The sequence below is a fragment of the Nerophis ophidion genome, linkage group LG16, assembly GCF_033978795.1.
Source record: "Nerophis ophidion isolate RoL-2023_Sa linkage group LG16, RoL_Noph_v1.0, whole genome shotgun sequence".
NCBI classification, from domain to species: domain Eukaryota; kingdom Metazoa; phylum Chordata; class Actinopteri; order Syngnathiformes; family Syngnathidae; genus Nerophis; species Nerophis ophidion.
The window spans coordinates 18,407,504-18,427,367 of record NC_084626.1 but is presented as its reverse complement, the minus strand read 5'-3'; the positions used below and the strand labels follow the sequence as shown (position 1 = coordinate 18,427,367).

The window sequence follows — 19,864 nt, the reverse complement described above, 5'->3', positions numbered from 1 at the left end:
ATTTGCAACAACAAAAAAATGTTTATCAGTTTGAAAATCAAATATGTTGTCTTTGTAGCATATTCAACTGAATATGGGTTGAAAATTATTTGCAAATCATTGTATTCCGTTTATATTTACATCTAACACAATTTTCCAACTCATATGGAAACGGGGTTTGTAGGCAGCAGTGACCATGTTATGAAAAAGTATTGCATTGTTATTGTTTTGCATATGTATGCTGTCTGGCCTGATACACTCATGACGTGCTCCGTGCTGTATCATGATCGATATAAAGTCTGTTTGGTTCAGCTGGCCAGGGACGTTTTTCTCCAATTTCTTCGGGGTAAGCACCCCATTTATGTGGAAGTAGCTTGTCTCCAAATTCCACATTATGCAGCTTTGATTCGCTTTCACCTCACCCTCTCCCAGCTTCTGTCTGCTCCAACTTCTCCTCTTCCTTTGTGCCCGCTCTGGAAGAAGTAGTTCACCCTCCATGTACTTACTTTCAAAAAGAGAAGGTTGTGAATCCTCATTTGTCTGGTACCAAGTCTGCCATGATTAAAACACACACACGACTTTGTATCTGGAAATAGGAACACATTTGATGCCAGAAGTCAGGCGTGCGCTGCTATGGAAACGGAAATTAATGCGCTGAGGAATTAATTCTGGCTAAGCATAAAATAACCAAAATACGGTACATATTGAACACACTACATATTTTTATGAACGTGTCTGTTACTACAATATATATAGACTTGCAATGTGTATATAAAACGTTGCTGGAGGGTTTTAAAGTTGTTTTAGAGGACTTTGAAGGCTACAACAGTCACTGCCATTAGCTGCATTTTCAAAGCATTTTTTTAATCATCTTTAAAATCCCCCGCCCCCGCCCCCCAAAAAAAACACAAAACGTTTGTGATCTTGTCTCTCATGGTTGTGAACGATAGACAATATTTTAAAAAAACGGCAGTTCCCATTTAAGCTCCATTTAGAAGGCTATTGAAAATGATAGCCATTATATATGTGTACGCTTTATTATCCGACTAATCATTAAGATGATCGTTGACATATCGAAATAATCGTTAGTTGCATCCCTCCTTGCAACAGGAAGCAGGTCGGTGTGGTCAGTGTGTGGCAGAGGACACGAGGGAAGCAGAATAAGATGAACCAACAACCAGCAGGTGCAGGCAATCAGTTTAAGAAGCCTGCTGTGGTTAGAGTCAGGTGTGCTCAATACTTCCACCGGTGCTATGGCAACTGAGGAAGGAAATAGAGATGAGAGCAATACACAGCCAGGAAAAACAAAAGGTCTAGGAGAGTTGTATTGCGACAGTACATGTAAATTTATGACAACATTTACAAGTGTGACACGTCAAATCACATTTATTAGAAATTGTTGAAATCCTTTACATTTGGTGAATATCTATCCATCCATCCATCATCTTCCGCTTATCCGAGGTCGGGTCGCGGGGGCAGCAGCCTAAGCAGGGAAGCCCAGACTTCCCTATCTCCAGCCACTTCGTCTAGCTCTTCCCAGGGGATCCCGAGGCGTTCCCAGGCCAGCCGGGAGACATAGTCTTTCCAACGTGTCCTGGGTCTTCCCCGTGGCCTCCTACCAGCTGGACGTGCCATAAACACCTCCCTAGGGAGGCGTTCGGGTGGCATCCTGACCAGATGCCCGAACCACTTCATCTGGCTCCTCTCGATGTGGAGGAGCAGCGGCTTTACGTTGAGCTCCTCCCGGATGGCAGAGCTTCTCACCCTATCTCTAAGGGAGAGCCCCGCCACCCGGCGGAGAAAACTCATTTCGGCCGCTTGTACCCGTGATCTTATCCTTTCGGTCATGACCCAAAGCTCATGACCATAGGTGAGGACTGGAACGTAAATCGACCGGTAAATTGAGAGCTTTGCCTTCCTACTCAGGTCCTTCTTCACCACAAGGGATCGGTACAAAGTCCGCATTACTGAAGACGCCGCACCGATCCGCCTGTCGATCTCACGATCCACTCTTCCCCCACTCGTGAACAAGACTCCTAGGTACTTGAACTCCTCCACTTGGGGCAGGGTCTCCTCCCCAACCCGGAGATGGCACTCCACCCTTTTCCGGGCGAGAACCATGGACTCGGACTTGGAGGTGCTGATTCTCATTCCGGTCGCTTCACACTCGGCTGCGAACCGATCCAGTGAGAGCTGAAGATCCCGGCCAGATGAAGCCATCAGGACTACATCATCTGTGAATACTAAAGCATATAAAATACATGTACGTGTGTGGGAAAAAAAAAAAATGTTTCCGAAATATGTTGTCCCCCTGCCCAGAATGTCCTAAAGGCCTAATTTTTGTATTCTTATTGTATTTCTTGTTTCCAATGTTTGCCATGACAACAACTAGAAAAGTAGTGGAAGACATGCCTCTGATGAGGTGTGACAGCAGAGTATTTTTAGCTTCTTAAATACAAAGTCTACACAGTGCAGGATCAGATGTTTCACAAGTTAATAAGATAATGTTGTATTGTGCAGAGCCCGCAATCAAGGGGAATGTTTGCAAGTTGCTTCAAGTCACATTTTATTAAACCAGAAAATGTAACAAGAGCACCACCGTCTAACTCAGGGGTCCCCAAACTACGGCCCGCCAGCGTCCATAATCTGGCCCGTGGGAAGTCCCAAGTAAAAAAAAAACTAAACTTTTTTAACATCGACTTCTAACGTTTTATCCATCCATCCATCCATTTCCTACCGCTTATTCCCTTTCGGGGTCGCGGGGGGCGCTGGCGCCTATCTCAGCTACAATCGGGCGGAAGGCGGGGTACTCACTGGACAAGTCGCCACCTCATCGCAGGGCCAACACAGATAGACAGACAACATTCACACTCACATTCACACACTAGGACCAATTTAGTGTTGCCAATCAACCTATCCCCAGGTGCATGTCTTTGGAAGTGGGAGGAAGCCGGAGTTTCCGGAGGGAACCCACGCATTCACGGGGAGAACATGCAAACTCCACACAGAAAGATCCTGAGCCTGGATTTGAACCCAGGACTGCAGGACCTTCATATTGTGAGGCAGACGCACTAACCCCTCTGCCACCGTGAAGCCCTAACGTTTTATTATTTGTTTATTATTATTTATTATTATTATTTTTAATCTGTCCTTTATAATCCATTATCTAACGCTTGTTACTCACGGTGTCTCGTAGCCGATCAGGCAAATCATATTGTCTAAACATGCTTTTACCCATTGATAACGTGACATCATTGCACTCGGAATACATATATATATATATATATATATATATATATATATATATATATATATATATATATATATATATATATATATATATATATATATATATATATATATATATATATACACATATATATATATACATATACATATATATATATACATATATATATATATACATATATACATATATATGCATATATATATACATATATATATATATACATATATATATATACATATATATATACATATATATATACATATATATATATATATATATATATGTATATATATATATATATATATATATATATATATATATATATATATATATATATATATATTTATATTAGGTCTGCGAATCTTTGGGTGTCCCACGATTTGATTAAATATCGATTCTTGGGGTCGCGATTTGATTATAAATCGATTTTTTCAATTCAACGCGATTCCCGATTCAAAAACGATATTTTTACGATTCAAAACAATTCTGTATACATTCAATACATAGGATTTCAGCAGAATATACCCCAGTCTGCTGACTGGTGTATAGTAGAGTAGAGTAGTAGATTTAAAAAAAAAAAAAGCTTTTATAATTGTATAGGACAATGTTTTATCAACTGATTGGAATAATGTAAATTTGTTTTGATTATTAAACGACCCAAAAATATGACTTATTTTATCTTTGTGAAAATATTGGACACAGTGTGTTGTCAAGCTTATGAGATGCGATGCAAGTGTAAGCCACTGTGACACTATTGTTCTTTTTTTTAATTTTTATAAATGTCTAATGATAATGTCAAAGAGGGATTTTTAATCACTGCTATGCTGAAATTATAACTAATATTGATACTGTTGATGATAATATTGATTTTTGTTTCACTACTTTTGGTTTGTTCTGTGTCGTGTTTGTGTCTTCTCTCAATTGCTCTGTTTATTGCAGTTCTGAGTATTGCTGGGTCAGGTTTGGTTTTGGAATTGGATTCCATTGTTATGGTATTGCTGTTTACTGTTTTGTTGGATTGATTAAAAAAAAAAAAGAAAAAAAAAGTGAGACTTCCGTTTCAGAGTTAAGGGTGAAAAATGCTAAAAACAACATGGTTGCTAAACTTGGCGCTATCTTCACTGCAACGACCAAGTTAACCGATATTTGTCAGAACTACTTTTTGATGCACTTCATCTTCAACTCCAGCTTATCAAAACACATCTCCAATTTATAGTTTAGTGTTGTTTAGTGTTTCTGTGGTAAACTTAAGTTTCATGATCTTGGTTGTAATCGATTTGCACATCAGATTGACTCTCTCTCTCATCCACAGTCTGGAGTGCATCTGACGCTGGTCAATCCAACACACCTGAGGTTGATTAGAGTGCCTTTATTTACTGGGTGCTTACGGCCCGTAAGCGCCGGTACTTTGTTGGTAACTGCTGTTCCTCACGCATGACTGTGTTTCTCGTTTCACTTGCTAAACCCTCGTGTTTTTTCTCGTGCATCTTGCAGGTTTGCCTGTTTACCTAGCTCCGACTAGCGCTTTCAGTTTACTATTTTTTGTTTCTGTTTTACTTCATTCTTGAAGTATGTTTCCTAGCCTCGTCTAGAGATTTATTTTTGTACTTTACTAGTTTGTTTTTTATCTTATCTGTCTGTATTATTCCTAGTCTTTACTAGCGCTTTTGGTTTAGTTTTTGTATTTATCTAAGTAGTTTTTATGGTGTGTTTTTGGGCTCCACCATCGCTTTATGTTTTTTGTGGCTACATCCTCCTTCTGCCCAGAATAAAGGAATAACTTTTTGTCTACAAACAATCCGTCTCTGCATCCTTGGGTTCCATCTAATTCTGCTCCTAACAGTTTCATTAAGTATATTTTAATCGAGTTCTAAACCAGTGCCCTGGTTAAACAGTAGATACAAGACTTTGTTAGAAAATACTGCTGTTTTCCATAAGCATACTGTATCTTTGTGCTGCTTTGCAACTTGTCCACACGCGAACAAAGAAACTAAGGAAAATGTATCAATTATTATATTTTAGAACTCTGCAGACTGTCAAAGAATTCAAACCTGCGTTGTGTTCAAAGACATTCTCAGACTGGAAATACAAAAAAAAGCTGATATGTCTCATGAACCTCAACATTTGTCTTTTTTCTCTAATTTTGACTCTGCAGTGATTCTTCCGGATGGGCTCTCAAAGAAACTGGGCTCTGGACAAGATCTGGGCAGTGAGGATGATTTGTTGTATGAAGAATTCTGCAGTTCTGTTCACTGTTTTGGACATCCAGGAGGAGGTGGAGGAGAACAGCTGGCTATCAATGAGGTATATTACAATAATTACTTTTCATTTTATTTTGTGTTATTATTTTTACATTTCTGTACGGACTGGGTTTGGCAGTATAGGGAATTTTTAAGAGGCAGGAGAGGTCAGACGGTTGATTTTTCCCACTCTTTCAATGCCCCCTGGCCGAGCCAGTGAGCAGGCGGAGGAACAGCTGGACACGGTGCCGCCAGGGGAAAGACAGCACGCGCGGAAGGGGCAGTTTGTCACATTTAAATGTGAGAAAACACATAACAGTGAAACATGGCCGAAGGCTGTTGGGCTTCAGGACGGCAACTTTCCAGACTGTGCTTCTGGGCTATCACTGTGTCTTATGATTTTCCTCCTGTCAATTGCGTGGTGGATCACGGCCGTAGGACTCAAAGAAGGAGTTCCACTGGGCCCACTGTGGTCAAGTGTGACCGTCATTACGGACGCCTTTGAATCAGGCTTGGGGGACTCTATGGGACCACCATCAAGCCCGGGACCGGTGAGTTCCCTTTTAGAGGGCTCTTACATCCTGCATTGGTGTGTTTCTGCACTGTGATTCAGGGGAAGCACAAGTTGGTTTGGAACAACAATTCAACCGTGGTTGCCGACATCAACCACCAGGGTGGTCTGCAGTCATAGACCCTGCACGACCTAGCATACAAACTACCCCTCTGGGCTTATGCGCAGGGTGTGTCCCTGAAAGCCAAACTCTTGCGAGGAGGCTCAAGTAGACCTGTTTTGCCTCACTGGACACCACACACTGCCCGCTGTGGTACTGAAAAGCGGGGCTGGTGGGAACACTGGGGGTAGATGCTTTTGCAGGGCGGTAGCCCAGGGCCTGCTCTATGCGTTTCCTCCCTTTCCGTTCATACAGCCATTCTGGTAAAAGAGGGGCTAATTATGGCTAGGGTTCTGCTTGTGGCCCAGATTGGCCCCATCCGCTATGAATGTCAATCTTGCAGACACTCCTGGCAGAAACCCCATGGTGTGTCTCAGTCAGGCTGGACATGCTGTCGCAGGGTCAAGGGCAGCTCCTACACCAGAACCTGGGGATTTTCAGGCTGCATGTCTGGCCCCTAGACAGGGCCCACACTGCAGCTTGAATCCTGCTGTTATGGCTAACCAGCCGGCAGCCAGAGCACCCTCTAACAAGGCGATTTTTGCTTGTAGATAGAAACGGTTTTGCCAGTAGTGTGCAGGAAAGGGCTGGAACCCCGGTCTCCTCTGGGACACAGAGGGTCCTCTTTTTTCTTACATACACTGCTGGAGTAAGGGTGGACAGAATCCACCTTAAAGGCTGCATGGCGGTCAAGCCTGACCATCACGTCCCTACTGAGGGTTGGATCATGGGCTCACAGCCTCTTTTTAGACAGTTTTTGAACATATACGGCCACCAAGGTCCCACATGGTCCCATTATGAGATTTGCAATTGATGCTGTGAGCTCTGTCCAGGCCTCATTTTTAGCCTTTGGCTAAATTGGGGCCAGAACTTTTCCTCCAAACAGCCTTTCTACTTGCCATGGCTTCAGCAAAGCAGCTTTTTGAACTGCATGCACTATCTGTGCATCTGTTTTGTTTGAGATTAGGGGGAGAACGATTTGCCATTTTTTACAAAAGGGGTTCACTTTTGTGTTGGTGCACTTAGTTCTGGAGCCCTATCATCTTCCTCCTCATTAATCTGCTGAAGCTGTCCAGTTGCACTTAGTCTTTCCAGTCAGGTCCCTGATGGTGTAGATTTGACTGCACAAAGACCGATCAGCTCTTTTTGTGTTATGGGGAAGCTAAGCTGGGCCAAGCCCTGTCAAAGTAGCATTTGGCCCGCTTGGTGGTTGAGGCCAAAGCGCTGGCCTATGATGGTGCTGGGTTCCTCTTGGGCGGTCTTCAAGAGTGTTCCCTTGGGGGCATGTGTTCAGGTTGGGCCTCTCCTAAAACCTTCACAAGGTTTTACAGGAAATGGTGCTTCATCAAAAGGTCATTGCCATTCTTGAATCAAGCAAAGTGAACAGTGCTGTCCCTGCCATGCTGGATCATGGCTTCAGGTCAGGGAAGAATTCAGGTTGGTATTAATCCGGTGGTTGTATTTCGTTGATTAAGGAGGTTCTGTTCATGGGAACCTTTCTTTCGGTATTTTCACATACTTTGCGGATTCAAATAAAATTGGATATGGTTTAATGGATACAGTGAAACACAATGAAGCAGATAATGTCAAATGTTTTTCTACTTTGCTGGTCTTTTTTTGCCAAAACATAACATTAGAAAATAAGACAAATACTGCACTGTACTACATACAGTTTAAGTTATGAACAAGTCTGGCCTTTACAATCCAAATCAGATTTTTTGGCCTCAAATCCAATCTGATTTCGAGTCCAGATTTGATACTTTGACAATATCTTATATAAGTGATTTTTTTTTTATAACAAGTAGTTAAAGTAAACACAATAACACATTTGTATAAAGATTATCTTATTACATTTAGACTTTGTAAGTATAGTTGTAAATCAAATTACCGTATTTTTCAAACTGTAAATCGTCGTTTTTTTCATAGTTTGGGTGCGACATATATACTGGAGCGACTTATGTGTGAAATTTGTATTAAGTGCTTTCGCTTTGTGGATTCATTGCAACATGCTCTCAAATGCGAGACTCACACCCAGCTGGAATTCATGCACAGACCTTCTGCATGTGCATCACAAGGAATACAGACGCGTAATTGTGTTTCCATGAGCATGCATCCCTTTCACTTACAATATTTAGCTTGTAAACACTGGGACACAGCTGCATTGAAGATTGGCTGCGCTCGGCAGCTGATCGCCGATCAGTTAAAAAAAGGCAAAAATCGTCCCCAAGCCGATCACAGGATTGGGATCAGGACCTGTCTAGACTAAGCTTACAAAAATACCTGCAATGTCGTCAAAGCGCATTATTTGAAGCGGATGTGGCGAGGGATGACTGTCGCTTCAATCAAGTCCAGCAGTAATTTTACAACCAATAACAACGTGCGCATGCACACAAACATACATTTCATTTTGCAGCTTCCTTTTCCTCTCCTCATATTTCTACGCCTCTACGCCTAACAACCCACCCCCACTACTTCCTCGCCTGCTCAGGGTTGCTATGGCTCAGCCTCCATTGCTCTGGTATCCAGCGCACGCTGACATGCTCTGTAACCTGATTGGCTGCTGCATCTGCAAGGCAGGGCGCAGAACAAGAAAAGGACAGGAAGACATTAAAAAAAAAAGGGGGGGAACAGGCGATGGTGGAGCGCTGAGGTAGAGCATCTCCAGCAAACGCAGGGTAACAGTGACTCAAGGATTGGCAGGATAGCAGGAAAAAAAGTCTCTTATTTTTTTGGGATATGATTGTGAAAAATGATGGGAGGAGAAACACCACACGAGAAGGCAAGATGACACAATGATGGAAAATAGGAAGAGGTATCTAAAAGCTGATATTTGGAGCCATCGAGTGAAAAGGAGTACGCGGCAGAAAGAAGAAAGAAGAGCGAAGGAAGAGGAACACTTTGGTATGTAACGCCACAAAAATCCATAAATAACTCCAACATGAGATTTTTCACACAAAGCCTCCACGAGCAGGCCGGGGCTCCAGTCGACGTTGGCAAAGTGGCAGGAGAAGACGACCAGGCGTTCGCCACGACAGAGGGGCGGGGGAGATCCACAAGGAGAAGGACGAGGGAACACGACGCCGTGTGGAGGCTTGGCGCTGAAAGAAAGGAGAGCGGGGAGGTGGGCTGGACGGCGACGGGAGCGATGGCTCGGGGCAGCGGCTCCGGGAGGTGGAGCAGGCAGAAGATGGGTTTGGTCAACACCATGCTCCGCTGCAACCTCCCACCAGAGACACAGAAGGTGGTGGTGTTCATCATCATGATGCTGCTCATTGTCATTAACGTGGTGCTCATGTTCCTGCTGGCATTCCAGTAGGACGACGACACGCTTTCACACACATGAAAAGCAGGAAAAAGAAAAAGAAAAAGACAGCTGCCTTGTTAAGAAGCTGAGCTCTTTTGGACAAAACAGGTATTTGTCAAAAGAGAGGACAGACTCTTAGGTTTGTTATCACGTGTGAATGTCAGCACATGAACGGCAACCTGACCTACTTTCTGCTTCTGCATGTTTCATCCACATGGCTGCTAAATGCTAACAGCTAACACTTTCTAATGATGGACGTTAAAATACTTGCACAGTTGATATAGTATTTGCAATTGTACCAACTTCCTGTCCCAAATTTGAAAATGATTTCCACTCTCCCAAACACCTTTTGAATGTTTTGTCATTGATGTCCTTCTACTCTGCTTATGTGACCAATGTGAGCAATCATACTCGACGTATCTAACCTGGAATATATCACACTGAACTCAAGCCTCCAAGTTTTATGTTTTGCTAAATCTTGCATTACATTTTTTCATTGCAGAAAAAGAAAAAAATGGCACTCAGTCACCAGAAATGTATTATCAAACGTACATTGTTTTTTACTCTAAATTTAAAAAAGACACCATTTAAAATTTTGAGACTGAGCTGCCAGTTTTTTGACCGGAAAAATCAACAGACGTTCTTACAGTGCGTTACTGTAATCGGGAAACATAGTACTATTGTTATTTCTACTGTAAAAATCTGACGATTGAGCTGACAGTTTTTACTGTAAAATCTATGATGATTTTTAAAGTGCATTGTTATAAATGGAAAATTGGTACTGTTGTTATTTTTACAGTTAAATTCTGGCAACTGAGCTGCCAGTTTTTTTAACCGTAAAACGTACAGTTATTGCTTTTACAGTGCATTCTTTACTGTAAATGGCAAAAAGGTACTGTAGTTATTTTTACTGTAAAATTCTGGCAACTGACCTGTTAGTTTTTTAACTATAAAATCTACAGTTATTGCTTTTACAGTGCATTCTTTACTGGAATTGGAAAAAAAGGTACTAATACTTATTTTTACTGTAAAAATCTGGCAACTGAGCTGCCTGTTTTCTTTGCCATATAACCTGCTTTTACAGTGCATTTCTGTAAATGAAAAAATGGTACCTCTTTTATCTTTATGTAAAATTCTGGCGACTGGGCTGACAAATTTAAGTTCATTTTTAGAGTGCATTACAATGACTGAAAAACTGACCACTTTTTTGTGATGAAATTCTGACAGTTTTTTTTTTGTCATTTTGATGACAGAACTGACAGTTTTTTAACCATAAAATCTACAGTTGTTGTTTTTACAGTAAATGGAAAAACAGTAACAATGTTTGTTTTTTTTACAATAAAATTCTGGCAACTGAGCTGTCAGTTTTTTACTGTAAAATCTACTGACCTTTTTTTTTTTTTTTACAGTGAACGCAGTAAACACAGAACAATTACGACAAATTAAACACCGAGTGCATTCACAGTTTTCGTTTTTGTCCCGTCCATCCATCCATCCATTTTCTGCCGCTTATTCCCGTTCGGGGTCGTGGGGGGCGCTGGCGCCTATCTCAGCTACAATCGGGCGGAAGGCGGGGTACACCCTGGACAAGTCGCCACCTTATCGCAGGGCCCCGGTTTAAAGCAATTATTTCCTACTTTGCTCTGATGGCACAGCTCATTTGTTCAAGTGGGAACGCAGTCCGCCAAGGATTGAGAGACGAGCCTCAGACCTAAATCCTGATGGAGGCAAGTGTGATTGACCAAAGTAACCGGATATGATGTAAGCCAATGCATCAATGTTTTCCAGGCCAAGGACCCCCAATCTGATGGAAAGATGGACCTCTACTCATATATCCAGTAAAAATTGAGTTTTAGGTTAAACTGGTCCTAAAGGTACCTTGTTATTGTGCAATACTAAGATATTCAAAGAATACAGTATAGCGCCGCTAATTGCTAGCTGGTGTTGGCAGGGGACCGCCAAAGACCTCTGTTCTGTCCCACTTTGCTACATGTTTGTTATTTAATTAGAAGAATATTAATGTTATCAGATACATATTTCAATGCTCTATCAGTTACATTTATCTGCATCAACAATATAAATACAGAGGCACTCTGGACTGTTGGCAATACGATCACCAAGCTCGTTGGATTACGTTAAGGCCAGAGTCCCATTACTCAAAATCATTCTCTTTTCAAGCTCAAAAGAGAGGAAGTCCCTTGGGGATGTGCCATACATGTGGGCTCCTGTGTTCTTTCCTTTGGTACTTCGATATGTTAATTTACAGAACAGAGCAGTCGTGTTCTTTCCTCTTGCACTTTTTCACACTTCTGCAAAAAACAGCAAGTCATGAGGTTTAGTGATGCACACTACATTGAACTCTGATCTATGCGAAGCATTAGTGTTCATATAAGCATCATCATACAAAAGGTCACGATCTAATGTTAAGCATGAATATTAATAAGCATTATAAACTGATCTTTATGTGTAAATAGTTTATGAGCTGCTCAGGAGGCACAAGCTAGTATAGTGAATCAATAATGGGGTAAATTGTAACATCTAAAATGGTCCAAATCACAACACTGGCAGTTACTATTAATTATTATAATTACTGTCAACTTATCACTAGCTTTCTTAAAGGGTCTGTTTTCAGGCTTTACGTCGATACCTCAAGGGTGCTAACTTTCACATTACATCCAGCCCTCTTACGGCATTTAGTACGTAATGACGTACTAAATGCGTGTATGTAAAACACATGCTTGAGCTTTTTGAGTTTGCCAATGACTGTGATGATAGCTACTTACATTAGAATATACATTCCATGATAGCTGACACAACAACAACATGACTGCAGATGTTAGTTTCTTCTCTTTGACTGCTTTTGTATGTGCACGCGCTCCCTGCGTCTGTATATGTGTGGAGGAGACACCGGTGAGTGACATGCATAAATGCCAGACCACTGTGATTCTTCGGACCAATAAAAAATGTTTTTTTTAATTTAATTAGAAATTGGAAAATAATATAGATGCTTAAAAAACTACATGTTCTATTAAACCACTAATGGTAATATAAGCTGGTTATTGTTATTGTTGTATTTGTGGTTCAATTTGTTTTATTCTGCGTGTGTTGCAAACAGCCCCGTAAATGTGAACATTAATAATATCAACATTTATTCATGTTCTTGTTTTAAAGCGGAAAGGTACAGTGAGTAGGTTGGCCACTCCTTTGCAAGTTCTAAACTACACTATTGTGATTTGGTTTACTGTGTATTTCAAGATGTTTAAATGTGTGGCACAATTATGGCGGGAAAAAGATTTACAGTATATACAAAAAAAGTCTAATCAACCAAAATTGACCATGACTGTAGTACCACTGTGGACCCTCTGTTGAAGACCTGTGACCTAATGCGGGTAAAATCAGTCAACGGATAGTAAAACTCAACATAAATCTGGCTGAAAAGACTAAAACAAAAGAGGATTCAAATTTATCCTAGAGGTCAAACCGACTTAAATCTTTTCAACACAGATGTCATTCTTATTATCATCAAAAAATTCCACAATAGACAAAAGTGATACAATCGAAGGAAATAACCTGTGTGGTACATGCCTAAATGCATGGTATTGGGCCCTTGACAAAAATACATGGACATATATGAATACATAATATGAACGCTAACTTGACCCCACTGAAGTGACCCCAAAGTATCTTTCTACAATGTTTGTTGTGGACCAGAGTACCAGACTACAAGTGTGGAGAAAGACTACAGAGATGTGCTGCTCACTGACTGGACTTGGGCTGTGTGTGTTCATACAGTGAACAAAAATATGAACAAAACACTTTTGTTTTTGCTCCCATTTTTCATGAGGTTGATCTAAAAGATCTAGAACTTTAATTGTATTCACAAAATACCTAATCCTCTCAAATATTGTCCACAAATAGGTCTAAATCTGTGTTAGTGAGTGATATTCCATCTCACCTCAGAATTTGTTGAAAGGACTTGTTGGTAAAATCCCTGGGGACTCTGCATGGCAGGGGCGTCCTCCTCCCTGAGCCAGGCTTGCACTTGATAGCTGTAGCATATCAAGATGCTGATTAAACAGCATGATTACTGTACAGGTGTGCTGTGCAATAAAAGGCTGTCCAAAATAAAAGGCCTCTCTAAAATGTGCAGTTTTGCTTTATTGGGAGTCTGAGGGGGTCAGAACAGCAGTCAGCATCTGGTGTGACTACTTTTTGCTTCACACAGTGCAATATATCTTTGCATAGAGTTAATCAGGTTGTTGATCGTGGCCTGTGGAATGTTGGTCCACTCCTCTTCAATAGCTGTGTCAAGTTGCTGGATATTGGCAAGAACTGCAACACGCTGTCTTACACGCCGATCCATAGTATCCCAAACATGCTCAATGGGTAACATGTCCGATGAGTATGCTGGCCATGCAAGAACTGGGATGTTTTCAGCCTCTAGGAACTGTGTATATATCATTGCAACATGGGGCCGTGCATTGTCATGCATGAGATGATGGTCTCGGGTGAATGATACAACAGTGGCCTCAGGATCTAGTCACAGTATCTCTGTGCATTAAAAATGTGCTTTAATAAAATGCCCTTGTGTTTGTTGTCCATGACATATACGCCTGCCCGTACCATAACCCCACCCCCACCATGGGCCACTAGATTCACAACATTGACATCAGTAAACCGTTCTCCCACACGTCACACACGCTGTCTGCCATCTGCCCTGACCAGTGAAAATCGGGATTCCTCTGTGAAGAGAACACCTCTACAATATGCCAGACGCCATCGACTGTGAGCATTTGTCCACTACGTAGCGTTGAAATTACTGGCACTAGCTGATTAGCCTGTAGCATTCTCTTCTTCTACTGTATTTGCATAGCTAAACAAACTGATATGACCGCAATCGCACCTTAATTTACGAGAGGCGCATTGCGTATGGCCAACAGTCACATTAGAGATAAGATCAGAAACACGACAACTTCACATGTTGGTGGGAAAAAAGAAGCAACTGAATTATTTGACGAATCAGAACAAGTAATACATAGAAACGCACTGACTACAAAACGTGACATAATGTCAGACAAGGCAGCACGAATCTTCAATGATTACTTTCAAATTAGTAAAAAGAACATTCATATCATGTGCTGTCATCCGAGGTCAGTAGAAATGTTCACATTTCAGACTACTGGAATTTCACTTACAAACCCTGTTTCCATATGAGTTGGGAAATTGTGTTAGATGTAAGTATAGATGAATTATAATGATTTGCAAATCCTTTTCAACCCATATTCAATTGAATACACTACAAAGACAAGATATTTGATGTTCAAACTCATAAACTTTTTTTTTTTTTTGCAATAAATAATCAACTTAGAATTTCATGGCTGCAACACGTGCCAAAGTAGTTTGGAAAGGGCATGTTCACCACTGTTACATCACCTTTTCTTTTGACAACATTCAATAAACGTTTGAAACTGAGGAAACTAATTGTTGAAGCTTTGAAAGTGGAATTCTTTCCCATTCTTGTTTTATGTAGAGCTTCAGTCGTTCAACAGTGCGGGGGCTCTGCTGTCGTATTTTACGCTTCATAATGCGCCACACATTTTCCATGGGAGACAGGTCTGAACTGCAGGCGGGCCAGGAAAGTACCCGCACTCTTTTTTACAAAGCCATGCTGTTGTAACACTTGTCTTGCTGAAAAAAGCAGGGGCGTCCATGATAACGTTGCTTGGATGACAACATATGTTGCTCCAAAACCTGTATGGACCTTTCAGCATTATTGGTGCCTTCACAGATGTGTAAGTTACCCATGCCTTGGGCACTAATACACCCCCATACCATCACAGATGCTGGCTTTTGAACTTTGCGCCTACAACAATCCGAATGGTTTTTCCTCTGTTTCCAAATATAATTTGAAATATGGACTCGTCAGACCACAGACCACCTTTCCACATTGCATCAGTTCATCATAGGTGAGCTCGGGCCAAGCCAAGCCGGCGGCATTTCAGGATATTGTTGATAAATGGCTTTGGCTTTGCATAGTAGAGTTTTAACTTGCACTTACAGATGTAGCGACCAACTGTAGTTACTGACAGTGGTTTTATGAAGGGTTCCTGAGCCCTTGTGGCGATATCCTTTACACACTGATGTCGGTTTTTGATGCAGTACCGCCTGACGGATCAAAGGTCCGTAATATCATCGCTTACGTGCAGTGATTTCTCCTGATTCTCTGAACTTTTTGATGATTTTACGGACCGTAGATGGTAAAATCCCGAAATTCCTTGCAATAGCTTGTTGAGAAATGTTGTTCTAAAACTGTTCGACAAATTGCTTACAAAGTGGTGACCCTCACCCCATCCTTGTTTGTGAATTACTTAGCATTTCATGGAAGCTGCTTTTATACCCAATCATGGCACCCACCTGTTCCCAATTAGCCTGCACACCTGTGGGATGTTCCATATAAGTGTTTGATGAGCATTCCTCAATTTTATCAGTATTTATTGCCACCTTTCCCAACTTCTTTGTCACGTGTTGCTGGCATCAAATTCTAAAGCTAATGATTATTTGCACAAAAAAAAAGTTTAACAGTTTGAACATCAAATATGTTGTCTTTGTAGCATATTCAACTGAATATGGGTTGAAAATGATTTGCAAATCATTGTATTCCGTTTATATTTACATCTAACACAATTTCCAAACTCATATGGAAACGGGGTTTGTACAACTAGAGAAATTATTGTGCAATAAAGTGGATATGATTTTTATATTTTACACACAAACATGCACGCACATATACACCAACTACAATTGTAGTCAAATTACCATTAAAAAAAGCTCCTAAATAAGTATCGCCATCTCTGACCATTCACAAGTCATCATGGAGGTTTGGCTCCAGAATAATGTAGCCAAAAAGCACATGTCAGTGTTGGTCATCTTACATTCAAAAAGTAATGAATCCATTTATCAATGTTTTACCGCTTATTCCCTTTTGGGGTAGCGGGGGGGCGCTGGTGACTATCTCAGCTACAATCGGGCGGAAGGTGGGGTACACCCTGGACAAGTCGCCCCCTCATCGCAGAAACTAATTAATTATAGTTACAAATGACTTCTCCCAAAAAGTAATGAAGTTAGTAACTCTGTTACCTCATTTTAAGAGTAATTAGTTACTCAACAAAGTGACTGAGACGTTATTTTTAATTTTGTTATTTTATACGCTATTAGGTTTGATACCATCTTAAATGTCAACGATTTTTATATTAACTGATTGAAGAATAAAAATACTATATACGGTATTTTGGAACATTTGGAATTTATCTGAACTCAATAAATTGCAGTGTGCCATATGATACGCATAGCAATAAAAGTTTATAAAAAATATTCCGAAAAGTACTGCGATGAGGTGGCGACTTGTCCAGGGTGTACACCGCCTTCCGCCCAATTGTAGCTGAGATAGGCACCAGAGTAAGCGGTAGAAAATTAATGAATGGATTCCGAAAAGTAACAGCATTAAATATTAAATGTAAAGTTAAGAAAAAAGACACAAAAGAGCTTTTGGCCTTTAAGTAGTGCAATAATCAATCAATCAATCAATCAATGTTTACTTATATAGTCCTAAATCACAAGTGTCTCAAAGGGCTGCACAAGCCACAACGACATCCTCGGCTCAGATCCCACATCAGAGCAAGAAAAAACTCAACCCAATGAGATAACAATGAGAAACCTTGGAGGGGACCAAAGATAGCATAATATTGTGAGAGTCCAGTCCACAGTCGATCTAACATAACAGTGAGAGTCCAGTCCATGGTGGGGCCAGCAGGAGATCATTTTGAGCGGAGACAGGTCAGCAGCGCGGAGACGTACCTGACTGATGCACAGATGAGTGGTCCATCCCTTGGTCCCGACTTTGGATAGCTAGCGCCTCATCTGTGGTCAACAAATCTGTGCCGCCCCACCACGAAAGAGAGGGGACAGAGCAGAAAAGAAACGGCAGATCAACTGGTCTAAAAGGGGGGTCAATTTAAAGGCTAGAGTATACAAATGAGTTTCAATATGGGACTTAAATGCTTTTACTGAGGTACCATCTCTAACTGGTACCGGGAGGGCATTCCAGAGTACTGGAGCCCGAATAGAAAACGCTCCATAGCCCACATACATTTTTGGGCTCTGGGAATCACTAATAAGCCGGAGTTCTTTGAAAGCAGATTTCTTGCCGGGACAAATAGTACAATACAATCAGCAAGATAGGATGGAGCTTGACCGTGTAGTATTTTATGCATAAGTAGTAAAACCTTTTAAAGTCACATCTTCAATCAATCAAAATTTCCATTCCGTTTTTTAAGGCAGTCTGTCATAAAGTTTTTAGCTTTCAATCAGACATTATTGTGAGGTTTTGTATTAGTGTTCCTAAAAATAGATATACCCCAGACACATTTTTTTCTCTAACATTAGCCCCCGAGTCAAAATAATTGCCCAGGCCTGGCTAAGGGGGACGGTGGAGTCTTGTATTACAGAGCCTGACTCTGACAGCCGAGAGACAGGGATGAGGGAAGATGATACGAGTGTGTTTTTTTCAGCGGATTTCTCCGCCACTGCAGATCATTTTATCATCCCCACCCTTGCTCTATGTAAGCAGTGAATGTGTGCCGAAACCAGACACTTTGTACTTCATTCAACCAAACTGTGGTAAGGCGCCACTTCACATTCTCAGTAACTCGTTAGTGAAAGAAATAACACAGTTATACTCTAACAGCGTTATTACAACTGGTGTTTCATACTTTTAGAGAGAAAGGACTTTGTGGACTTGACTTCGGCTCACACTGACTTTTTCCTAAAAAACTAACCAGCTACCAGATCCCAATAAATTTACCACACGGAAATACTAAAAGTGTACTTAAGGCATAGGTGTCAAACTCTGGCCCGTGGGCCAAATATGGCCCGCCGTGTAATTTCATTTGGCCCTTGAGGCAATATCAAATTAACATTAGAACTGGCCCGCCGGTGTTATACAGCGGTGCCGCTGTAACACCGCATTCACCGATTTCCCGGGAGACTCTCGAATTTCAGTGCCCCTCCCGAAAATCTCCCGGTGCAACCATTCTCCCGAATTCCACCCGGACAACAATATTGGGGGTGTGCCTTAAAGGCACTGCCTTTAGCGTCCCCTACAACCTGTCGTCAAGTCTGTTTTCCCTCCTCACAAACAGCGTGCTGACCCAGTCACGTAATATATATGTGGCTTTTACACACATGTAAGTAAATGCAAGGCATACTTGATCAACAGCATACAGGTCACACTGAGGGTGGCCATATAAACAACTTTAACACTGTTACAGATACGTGCCACACTGTGAACCCACACCAAACAAAAATAACAAACACATTTTGGGAGAACATCTGCACCGTAACACAACATAAACACAACAGAACAAATACCCAGTATCCCTTGCAGCACTAACTCTTCCGGACCGCTACAATATACACCCCCCCAACCCCCGCTACCAACAAACCCCGCCCGCCCACCTGAGCCCCGACATTAACTGAGCAGTAAAAAGGCCTGAATGGTTGATTTATTCATTGTTATTTTATTTTCAAATGTATTATAATGCCTGTGGAAAAAGTCAATGTTGATATTTACCTCAGAAGGCTGCAAATACAAAAACGGCATTAATTTGATTTGCCATTGATATTTTTTAATTATTATTGTTATTATTATTTGAAACTCAATTTTGCATGTCACTCTAAAGTCATATAAGCCTTGCTTATTCAATATTTAATGAAAAACTTGTTTGGGTCCCTATTAAAAGGTTAATTTGTTCAACCTCGGCCCGCGGCTTTGTTCAGTTTTAAATTTTGGCCCACTCTGTATTTGAGTTTGACACCCCTGACTTAAGGGGTCTGATGATCGAATACACATCTCGACGGAACAAAAGCAGGTCGAAACGCTTTACAGAAATAACCACACGTATTCATGACGTTCATCAGCAACTCTCGGACTCTCCGTCGACAGACCTCTGCAAGAGTTTGATCTTATTAGATTAGATTAGATTAGATAGTACTTTATTTATTCCGTCAGGAGAGTTCCTTCAGGAAAATTACAATTATTGCTTCTAAACAGGCTGAAGACATTTAAAAAAAAATCAAGACAGAGCCACTACAAACATGAAGAAAATTTAAAGGGGAACATCATGACCAGACCTATGTAACTGTCAATATACTGTATACCATGATGTTGCAGAAAAAAGACCATATGTTTTTTTTAACCGATTTCCGAACTCTAAAAGGGTGAATTTGGCAATTTAAACGCCTTTCAATTGTTCACTGTCGGAGTGATGACCTTTCACCCGTGACGTTACAATGGGAAGCAATGCATCATTTTCTCAAACACATTACACACACAAGTCAAATCAGCTCTGTTATTTTCCGTTTT

The 19,864-nt window shown here is 41.1% G+C and overlaps 1 protein-coding gene and 1 long non-coding RNA gene across 3 annotated transcripts in view; both read left to right on the top strand.

Moving 5' to 3' along the window:
• LOC133535067 (rho guanine nucleotide exchange factor 4-like) overlaps window positions 1-19,864 on the top strand; it is a 96,911-nt gene that overhangs the window by 39,272 nt on the left and 37,775 nt on the right. For both annotated transcript variants that reach the window (XM_061874499.1, XM_061874500.1), the window contains one exon: window positions 5,385-5,533. In XM_061874499.1, coding sequence (XP_061730483.1) covers window positions 5,385-5,533 — 149 coding nt within the window. The remainder of the gene's footprint in view (window positions 1-5,384; window positions 5,534-19,864) is intronic.
• On the top strand, window positions 8,696-9,894 carry LOC133535065 (uncharacterized). The gene is made up of 2 exons (XR_009802136.1): window positions 8,696-9,041; window positions 9,112-9,894. It is a non-coding gene; the product is annotated as an uncharacterized LOC133535065 (long non-coding RNA).